At 44.1% G+C, this 10,681-nt stretch overlaps 1 protein-coding gene across 1 annotated transcript; it reads right to left on the reverse strand.

The window, feature by feature from the left end:
• Window positions 1-2,156: 2,156 nt before the first annotated feature.
• LOC123370493 (phospholipase A and acyltransferase 3-like) lies at window positions 2,157-10,280 on the reverse strand. The gene is made up of 5 exons (XM_045017116.1): window positions 10,272-10,280; window positions 7,904-8,039; window positions 5,798-6,060; window positions 5,088-5,170; window positions 2,157-2,485 (listed from the first exon to the last, which is right to left on the reverse strand). Exons 1-4 carry the CDS (start codon window positions 10,278-10,280, stop codon window positions 5,099-5,101), a joined length of 480 nt encoding a protein of 159 aa, XP_044873051.1. The 3' UTR covers window positions 2,157-2,485; window positions 5,088-5,098.
• Window positions 10,281-10,681: the final 401 nt, after the last annotated feature.

Below are 10,681 nucleotides of genomic sequence, written 5' to 3' on the forward strand. Positions count from 1 at the left end.
CACCTTTCTGATTAGCTGCTTCCCTTCTAGCTATTTTAGGCTGCTTGGAGGACTACTGCTCCTTCCCTGGGATGGGTGTGGCAGGACACTAAGGCCTCCAGTAAGGGGTCTGTAGCAGGGTGGATCCTGCTCCTGCTGAGAAGGGGTTTAAAAAGTGGCCTGACGGGGCTTGAGAGCTGCTACTCTCAAGCTGGGCTGATTGGGGAAGTGGCTGCAGCTGGGGGCCATGCCCCAAACAGAGAAACAGGGCCTTATAAGAAGGCAGGAAAGCCAGAAGCCAGACAGTCTCTCTCTGTTGCTAGAGAGAGACGGGCCTGGCTGCTTAGGAGCTTGAGACTGGATACCTGAGTGAAGCAGAGCTGGGGAAAAGGCTGAGGAGCTGGGGAGCTCCAGCCTAGAAAGCCCCAGGCTGTGGCCTAGCAGTGGGCCAATAGGTACTGGGGGTTGAAGGGGGCAACCTAGGGGTAGGCCAAGGCAGCAGGTCCAAACCCAACTTTGCCTGTGATGAGTAGGCTGATACTGCAGTCTGCCCCAGAGTGTGGGGCTAGACAATGACTGGCAGTAGCCAAATACTGAGGCAAGGTAGGGATAGAGGGTGGGGGTTCCCTGAGAGAGAAAGGGAGACCCAGAGAGAAAGGGGTTGCTGCTAGGGGGCAGCGCCCCATGTAGAAGGGCACCGGGTCCAGGGAGGGACACGGGGGGCCTACGAACAGGTGGATCACCAGCCTGCAGAGGGTGCTCCAGGGCTGGACTGAGCTAATTCGCAGAGCAACCAGTAGGAGGCGCCGCAGGGGTGAGTCCACCCATTTACAGGGTCTCTAGGCCTAATCCACCCCATCACAACCAAATTGTTTTAAGTCTGAAAGGATGGGAGCATGAGGTAAGGAGGGAAAAGTTTGGAAGGGAGGAAAAATAGAGTGAGGAAATGTCTCCATTCTTCCTACAACCCCTTGATTTCTCCCATGTAAAATCTAATCACCACTCTCAGGGTAAGACAAGGGGGAAAATGGTGATATTCTAAACGACCACAATATCAGCTCAATATGAGTAACCAAAATGGGAGGCTGCTAACTGTAGATTGTGCAGATGTTGAAAATATGATTGTGTGTGTTCTCCGAGCTCCACTGAGCTCCTTGAGATTGGCTCTCCTTTGTAGGGCTTGAATATGCCTATGGGCTCTGCAAGATCTTTGTGCTTGGCTCCTTCTTGACCGGAGAAAAAAAAAGTTATACTATCTCCCAAATGCAACCCAGTTGGGGCACCAAAATGAGATGTCATCCATAGTAAGTGGTGCAGATTTGTGATCTTCCCTCTGTTTTTGCATGAGGAATGGAAGTTAACAATGTTGACATTTAAATGATCATCATTGGGCACCTGAGTTTACACCATAATGTTATGAATGAGGCAGTTAACACCTTTCAGAGCTATCCAGTCTCTTTGCAGACTCACTCAGATGGCTACATTCCTTAGAGCTCTCCCATTGGCTTAGTTACTCTATCTGTGTGGAGTGCTGTCTACATGGTGGGGGTTAAGCTTTGAATCAATATTTTGAAAAGAAACATTGTTTAAATTAATAATGAAAATTCTAAGGGAAAACAGTCACTCCAAAAATGGGAATGGTGATTTTTCCCACTGAGTTTACTGCAGGAAAGCTTTTGATTTTCTGACCAGCTCTAGTGCATTTGCATATATTTTTAGGTGCTTGCAGGAGAGTGCATATGCTGATTGTAGTGTCCAAAGGTCCCGATGACACTGAAGCCCCTTTTTGCTAGACGGACAAACAGATGGAATAGGAAGAAATGACTAAGTGGAGACCAAAGCCACCTCATTGTCTTTGTTCAGAACCCTCCTTAAAACTCTTCTTTGCTCTGACATCTATAAAAATACCTGATGATGTTGAGGCAGGTGGTGTGCTGTGACTAGAATGGGCAGGAAAACAGGATTTCCATTCTACATACTCTGGTGAAACCATGACACTTATATGAAATAAGAAGATTCCTGTAATTAGTTTTGGTCAAACTCTTTAATATAGGTCCACAATCAAAATAATTAGCTCACTCCCTGGAAGGGCTGAACTAAGCAGTTTAATTCTGTTAAGTGATTTTTAACGTGTTTTGCTATAGGATATAGTCTTTGATGTCTCTTTTGCTGGTTGGTCAACCCCTCAATTTGCAGCCAGTTCTCCTCCAGATGACTGGCAGATTCTCTCAGACACATCAGGACTATACATTTAGGTCTAGGCATATTGGAATTGGTGATTTATCCAGGAAGTTATGGGTTTTTGTGACTGGAGTTGGACTATTTAGGTTTTTATTTTGATGAAGCCGCCCACTAGCAGTAAAATTTCTTCTATTCTACAGCATTGAATAGAAAAGAGGTTTAGGTTTTCAAAGTATCTAGCTTTCCTTTTTACTCTTCGAAGCTCCTGCAGAGAAGGCATCATGTATGTATTTCTTTCCATAGACAAGGTTGAGTGTTGTGCTGTCTGAAGGGAAGAACACATTAAAAGAGTAGGTGAAAGTGTCTATGCTAAAATGCAGCTAGTTAGAACTATGGGATTGCTTTTACAAAGTGACCTTACTGAAAGAGCATATAATATAACTCAGCCCAACAGCCATTACAGTCCAAGGACAAGCTCAGGAGACTGGCAGTGGAAAATCATGGCTTCCACTTCCAGTGTGGATTGCTGGTTTCCCATCCAGCCCATGTGCGTAGTGATGTAAATTTTCTAGTATCTGAGATTTGTTTTGTGAGCTGTGAGACATGAGTGAGTTTCAGGCCATTTCCAAGTGACTATGTATTTAATAACACCACTATGCAATATGTGGTACCCTTTTCTGATCTCAATAGAAAAGCCAAAGAGGATAAACTCCCCTCACTTTGAGAGGTAATGTCTCCACAGGTAAGCATGGTATACATTAGTAGGGTGAGGCAGCTATCACGGCTGTAGTCTGTATTGTACCTGTTCTTAGGATATCAGTATCCAGGACTATCAGTATTCATAAGCATAAACTCCTGTTGAGAGTATTGGTTTTGTTCTCTTGTACACCAGTCTAAATCAAGAGCAACTCTATGGGGTCAACATTCATCACCCACTTGTTAAATTTTCAAACAGCCACCTTTGTGCTTTCTCCCCCTGCTGTCCCTCATGTTTTGGGAGGAGGCCCCCATAAAAATCTGCAAAATTCAAGATTTCAGAATTTGTTTTTGTCACAATTAAGGGTGAAAAGTTAATCTCTGGGAGGTTTTTGGGGGTGGGGGAGAGGGATTGTTGGAATGAAGTATTCTGAAATATTTTGTTTCAGAAACATTGACATTATTATTTACATTGCATTAGAATATTGATTATTGCAATGTAATATAAAAGTCAAAATGGCCTCATCAAAATGAAACATTTTGAAAATTTTCCATCAGAATCTACACGTTCCCACAGAACATTTCGCTTACCATGAGACAGCATTTTCCAATGGAAAACTGTTCAATCAGAACATTTTCTACCATCTCTAGCTGTGACCACCGTCTGTCAAGCCGAGCAGTATTATCTCATTGTTTCTTTGTAGTCCCGTGTCTGTATCTACTCATTGGCTCTTATATTGTAGGTTCTTTGGGAAATGGACTGACTTTTTGTTCTGTGTTTGTACAGCACCTAGCACAACAAGGTTCTGGTCTGTGACGGGGCCTCCTAGGTGCTACCTCAATACAAATGGTAAATTTAAGAATAATCTCAGTTAAAGTCAACAGTATTCCATTGGTGTAAAACCAATTGAGAGCAGAATCAGGCACATTATCATTTTTGAAACACAAAGAGCAACCATATAGTTTCAGTCCAACACGACTTATTTCAGCTCAAGGAAAACAAGAAACAAGGAAAGGAGTATCCATGAGAGAGGGACAACACAATAGTCATGTTGCCTCATTAACAGGCCTCAACAACCGGAGAACAAAATGGCTGCTGTCTCTATTAGACGTGGTCAAAAATGTTCCATTTAAACTTTTTATTTAAATAGAAAATGCCTTTTCAACCACAGTGAAATTGCCACGAAACTTTATTTTTCAATGAAAATTTTCAAAACTAAAAGCTTTAAAATATTCCAAAACAATTGAATGTTATTTTGTTAGGAATATAATTACTCTGTCCCTCTGCTACCCCTGCCTTTGTCCAGTGGAAAAATTTAAAAAAGCAAGAGAATGTTCCCTCTCGCTACTGAAATGAAATTAAAATTAAATCAATACATGGAAAAAATGGAAAGTTTTAAACAAAACTAAATTTTGATTTCTTTTGAGCTTTTGTGAATGATACTTACCTTTCTTTGACCAGCACTAGTCTGGACACATAGGCAGAGCTCTTAGAAATGTTCAATATACAGAATACCAAAGCATCACAGTTTCATAGCCATAGCACCACGAAGTAGGAGGAGGAGAGTGCACAAGGGTTATTAATAAGCATTTTACTTGCTTTTTCAAGTCAGTTATTCCTAGCCTCTGAATGCTGCTTCATGTAGAAGAGGTTCTTTCTCTAGCAATCCAGTTTTCCATTGCGTCTAGAGTAAATAACCAAGGCCGTTTAACATACTTCCAAGAGCTTTTTCCAGTCCCCCAAATTTGATGATTATTACACTCAATATTCATGCTCAGGGAGGTAGTGGGGGAGAATTTCCCCTTTTTTAGTAATGTATGAAGGGGTCTTGGACACCACTCATGAACATGGGGGCTGCACTGGGGGAGATTGAAGGTCATTAGTGTGAAGGGGGCATAGATTTTATGGGAGAAGAGAGACTATTCCTTTGTTAGTGTAAGTGGACTTAGCTATGTGGGGTCTGTGTTGAGAGAAAGGATCATCCCCTTCCTCCACAAACCCACCATTAATGAGGAAAGGGCTCAGATCTTCTTATAAGTGTGTTTTCTCCTTTTTGTGAGTAGGGAAGATGACCCTCCCATCACTAATGTGAAAATTGTTCAGGGACGTATAGGTGAATAATTTACCTTTGGTACTTGTGAATGATGGGCTGTATGTTGCATCAATGTAGGTGCAATTGATCTCTGTCTAAGAAATCAGTGCCCATTTAAATGCAGTAGTGCATACTCACCGATCCACACGCTACTCGTTGATCTCGGCTAGCCATTTCTTTATCTGCTTCACAAAACCTTCATCCACTTCAAAGTAAATTGCCTAAAACAAGAAGCCAAGTTCATGATGAGAGTGAAGATTCATGTGAGCCAGAATCTAAGAACTAAGCACTTTTGAGTCTAATACAGACCTGTCAGTTATACTTTTTCCCATTAGGGGTGGGAGGGGCAAGGTGAAACGTAGCCGGTTTCATTTTTTTCTGATTCCAGGCTCAGCCTGGGAGGGATTTCCCATGAAATCCGAGAAAGTGTTCAGAAATGACTGGCAGTGAACTGTTTCAAATTCATCTTTTATCCCATATTTGGTCAAACAAAGTGTGGCTCTACACCCAATTTGAGCGCATTTCTCTGTCTGTGTGTCACACCTGAAAAGTTCCGTGGAGCTGGAACGCTTGTCTCTTTCACTAATACAAGTTGATCCAATAAAAGATATCACCTCATCCCTCTTGTCTCTATTATGTAACAGTCATATACGTTAATTTGTTTCTTGTTTAACCAGAGTACCAATATTGCTTTATGTTCTATAAATATCTAAGGCCTGCTTCTGTTCTGTTATCCTGATGGCAATCTTGAAATCACTCCACTGATGTAACACAATGCAAATCAAAACAGAATCATGCCCCTAGGGAGTCATTTCTAAATGGAGATCAGGTGAAGGAACCAGACTTACCTGCTGTGATTCAGCAATGCCATATCTTATCATTGTGGCAAAATGTTCACAGTTAGACATAACTAGATTGTAGTCTATATTCTTCCCCACCAGGTGCTCAGCTCTCTTTACCACATGAGGAAGAGGTAATGGAGGGTGCTTTTTATCTAATTGGTTGTTTACAGCATAGCTTGAAACACGAGCCACGTTCCTCAGACGCTCCTTTTGCACTTTGGCTTTGAAGAATTCTCCATTAAGCATATTAGTCAATCCCTCGTCCAACTCTTAGAAAAAGAAAAAAAAAGCCAGCCAATAAGAGGTGAAAGAGAGTTGGCAGTTTGCCCAGATCTGACAGGATTGACTAGATCCTGACAAATATGTGATTTTTTTGGTTCAGTGGCTGAACTGGAGGAAAAAATCCCCCCAAAAAAGTTTGTTTTGGGTTGACTGAGATGTTTTGTTAGACTCAGAATGAGATTCCTTCATTACATTTTGTTTAGTCTGGGTAGATTTTTCACCCTAGTTTCGTTATTTTTAAAGCATGAGCTAGATTTCAAAACCAAGTCAAAATGTTTTGTTTAGAAAATGTCAAAACACAATGTTTCAACTTTTTAAAAATTATCTTTTAAGCTGAAACTATTCTCCAATTTGACCCAAATTTGTAAATAGTTTTGGTTGACCCCAAGCTGTGTTTTTCAGTGAATAAGCTATTTGTCAAAAAAATTGCAGCCAGCTCTAAGGGTGTGTAACAGGGTGCTGGCCAGGAGACCTGGATAGGCCCCTGTTAGCCCCAGCTCCCATTAAGGGGAATTAATTGGAGCTGGCAGGTTGTGGCTCATTGCTGGGCTAAAGAAGAAACACCTGTGGGTTTTATGGGCCAGGGGGCTGTATAAAGCTCACAGGAAGGAAGCAGAAAGAGGGGAACAGGAAAGAGAGGAACCTTAGGCTGGAATTCCCAGCTAGCTGCAGAAGCTAGCTGTCCTCCAAGGGGCTACCGGGACTGAATTGAACTGTATATAAAAGGTGGTGGGAACAAACACAGAAAATAAAAGGGCAGTGGTGTTTGCACAGAGAGGTCTCTGGTTGGTTTTTGAGAGGAGCGGTCAAGTGCACTGCTATAGGGTGATATCTAGAAAAGGCATACTTAGTGCTGCTTCTCTTGGTTGGCCCAAGAAGAGCAACTCCTGACTGAGATATGCAAAGCATACAGTATCTCCTGTTGGAAGTGAGAGGAAAGGTTGTTGAGCGGGTAGGCGGAAAGCTGGGATATGGGAGACCTGAATTCGAGACTCTGCTGTTCCACAGACTTCCTGTGACACATTTGGCTTACTTGGGACATAGTCTCTCTCTCTGCCTCAGTTCCCCATCTGTAAAATGGAGATAATAGTACTTTCCTACTTTAAAGGAAGGGTAAATAGAAGTAGAGATTGTGAGGTTCTCAGATATTGTAGTAATGGAGGCCACATGAGTACATTAGCTAGACAGAGTTGAGACACTAAGCATTACTGATGAACTAAAACTTTGAGGGAAAGTTGGGATGGTCAGATTTGGGCCCAAATCTGAACTGAGCAAATTCTGGGCCCAAACTGCTTGAAGCTTATTGTGGAGACTGAATCTTCTCTACCTGTGGTTGAGTCAAGGAAGGGCTAGCAGAGCTCTGAGTGATCAGTTACTTTTGGTTTGTGATTTTAAGTGAGAGAAATTTCTTGGGCTCTCCTGACTCTGAGATGCATCAAGAAAGGCTCAGAGATTACGTACAGCTTTGAAGATCAGAGGCAGGAGGAAGAGTAGAGGGAACAGTTTTGGTTATTGCCTTTTCACAAGTATGCTTTCCCCCATCTTGCCACCCAACAACCTGAGTGCGCTTTAGCCACATACCTAGAGTGGACATCACTTGGGTGAAACAAGAGTTCAATCTCCAGGACCCAGTCAGGCCTTCATCTATCTGATGAGAATGCCAAGGGACCAATTAGAATAAATTGTAATGATGGGTCATGTGCTGTGCACACCTGTCCTGCTGGGAACTGCATGAGATCATTTTTATAAAACAGTCAAAACATCAGATGAGAATAATTTTGGATTATGTGATGAATCTATGGAAGGATTCATCTTTTTATTCTTATTTACCTGGAAATGTGAAGTGGACCACATATCCCTTTCCCACATAGATGCCCCAGTGTTGGTATCCCATTCTCTGAAATTCAATCAGATCCCCAGGCTCTAGCATTATTGCTGAAGTAAGGAGATCCCATAGATCCCGTATCTGAAAGTGAAAGAAAGATTGGTTGTTAAATCTTCGCTAAACAGTATATTTTTCTTTAAACCTTAAGAATAATAAACAGCAAATACCATATGTTTAAGATGTGCATGTGGCTTCCCCTGGCTTGATCCAGAGAGACTCATCTCCCATCCAAGACAAGCTGAACTCAGTTCCAAGTTCCAACCATCTTATCCAGAGAGCAGTGAATCCTATCAGAGACTACTCAGCACAACTTCTACTGGCTCTGCCCAGGGGAAAATAACTTGTATCTTCTTACAACATACAGCCTCTACTGACTTGGCTCCCGGGGGAGGAGGCTGTCATCTGAAGTATGTTCACTATGGGACAATCCAGATCCAGCCACTCTGGCTGTGGAAGTCCTTTCGGCACTGGAAATAATGCAGTTCCACTGGCTTGGAGCAGCTGGATTTGGGAACTACACAAGATGTGTTCACTCCCTGCATGGCACAGAGCAGAGCTGGTGAGGGTGAGAGGAAGAAATGGTTCTGAGCTTTCACTACTGCACAGCTCCTCTGTGTTCTACCCACCCCTTTGTGGAGGGGTCAGGGCTGCCCAGAGGGGGGGGCCAAGTGGGGCAATTTGCAGGGGCCCCCACGAGAGTTTTTCGGGCCCCTGGAGCGGGTTCCTTCACTCACTCCGGGGCCCCCGGAAAACTCTCACAGGGCCCGGGGCCTTGGAGCTTCTTCTGCTCTGGGTCTTTGGGGGCGGGGGGGTCCTTCTGCCCTGGGGCGGAAGGATCCCCCACCGCCGAATTACCGGCAAAGCAGGACCCACTGCCAAAGTGCCGGGTCTTCTGCGGTAATTCGGCAGTGGGGGGCCCCCGACGCGGGTCTTCGGGGCACTTCGGTGGTGGGTCCCGGAGCGGAAGGACCCCCGCCACCGAATTACCACCGAAGCAGGGGCCCCCTGCCGCCAAAGACCCCTGACCCCCTGAATCCTCTGGGCGGCCCTCGGAGGGGTTGCCCAAGGCACCTTGGAGGTTAGTCTATGTTCCATGTATACACATAGAACTTAGATTAAAAATAAATATTCTTGCTGGAAGGTTGCAATGAAACACTACTTTCATTCTTAGAATTCAGAATGATAACACATAAGAACCCCACACAGAGAGAGACAAAGAAGGCTACTCCTTAAGACAGAGAGGCATAACTCCCCCCACCACCCGCTTACTATAGACTGGTTGGCTGCAGACTGATTGCTGCTAGGCCCAGCTTGCATGCTTCCCCACAGAGCCCCCTAGCCTACAAGAAAGACCAGAAAAAACCCTGAAATTTGCAATGGCAGCTTACAAGTTTAACACACCAATAGGCAGGAGCAGTCTCCTCAGATTAGAACCACTGCCTATTACTGCCTGGTGGGGAGGGTTCCTTCTCCCCCTGGAGATCTCTCCAGAGCTCAGCTACTCAGGCTTGGCACTGTGGGATAGATTTGGCTATCTCCTATAGACTCAGGCAGGGAACATCTCCTTTTCAGTTACAGTGCAGTTACCATACAGCAGGAGTCATTTGTTATTATGGAGCAGCAGTGACAGTTACCTGCTCCCCCACCCAACTTTTCATAGGTCTGTTTTCCACTTTCTCCCCCCACCCTGCCACAACATTGCAAGACATCATATAATCACATAGCATATTCTATATGCTGACACAACTTTGTCCCTCCCCAGAAATAATGCCCCTGACATACAGAACCAAAAAAACATGGTAAGAACTGTCACTCAATGCTGCCGGACCAGCTGTAATGCTAGTGTCGTGTTTGCTGCTCATGCTCAAGTGTCAAAGGTATGGAACAAAAGCTGCTGGAGAATCAGGATATGTCCCTCGTTATCACATCCCTGGCAGGAGCACATCACATGGATGCCCCTTGTCCTGTTTAACAGAAGGCCTGTATCCAATATTCTCCTACCTCTCCCCACCCCCATATACACAGACCTTCATGGGACTGAAACCTCCAGCTGAGTTGTGAGAGGAGGTGGGATTTGGGTAGGTGGAAGTTGGGTTGCACACATCCAGAGGCCCTACACTTTGCAGGGGGCCCAGGTTTGTTTAAACTAGCCTTGAGAGGTGCACACAGAGGGTGCAGTCATGGACAGAGGGGAGTGGGTAAGGATGGTCTCCACTAACTGTTGAAGCTCAGCTTTAATGTCACGTCCGTGATGTGCTGACATAACATAAGAGAGTTAAGTCAACTGCTGTACATGGGAAGAAAGTTACTTACCCAATCCATGTTCTCACTCTCTTTCTGGATTATTCTGAGCTCTTCTGTGTAACAGGCTTTATACTCCTTTCTTTTCTGACAGCAAGAATACAATGTGTTTGCACAGAAAACAGTTACTCGTCTCCTCTCAGCTGGTTGCAGCTGAAGTGAGGGCTGAGGTGGGGTGTTACGGCCAGTTTTGTTTATCGCTAAAAGGCTGAATTCCAGGAATGAGCATTGTTTCTTTCAGGTCTTTGTGATTTCAAAGACTTTCAAGTGTTTTCTTTTAAACCCTGAGCAGAGTCCAAGTTCATTGTCATTCTGAAGTGAACTTTAAGGCATTTTACTTTAAGGCACTGCTGTGTGTCAGTCAGAATGCCTCCCAGAAGTTCAGAATCAATGTACCTGCTGCTACACCTTTTGGAGCATGC

This window comes from Mauremys mutica, chromosome 1, assembly GCF_020497125.1.
Source record: "Mauremys mutica isolate MM-2020 ecotype Southern chromosome 1, ASM2049712v1, whole genome shotgun sequence".
NCBI lineage: Eukaryota > Metazoa > Chordata > Testudines > Geoemydidae > Mauremys > Mauremys mutica.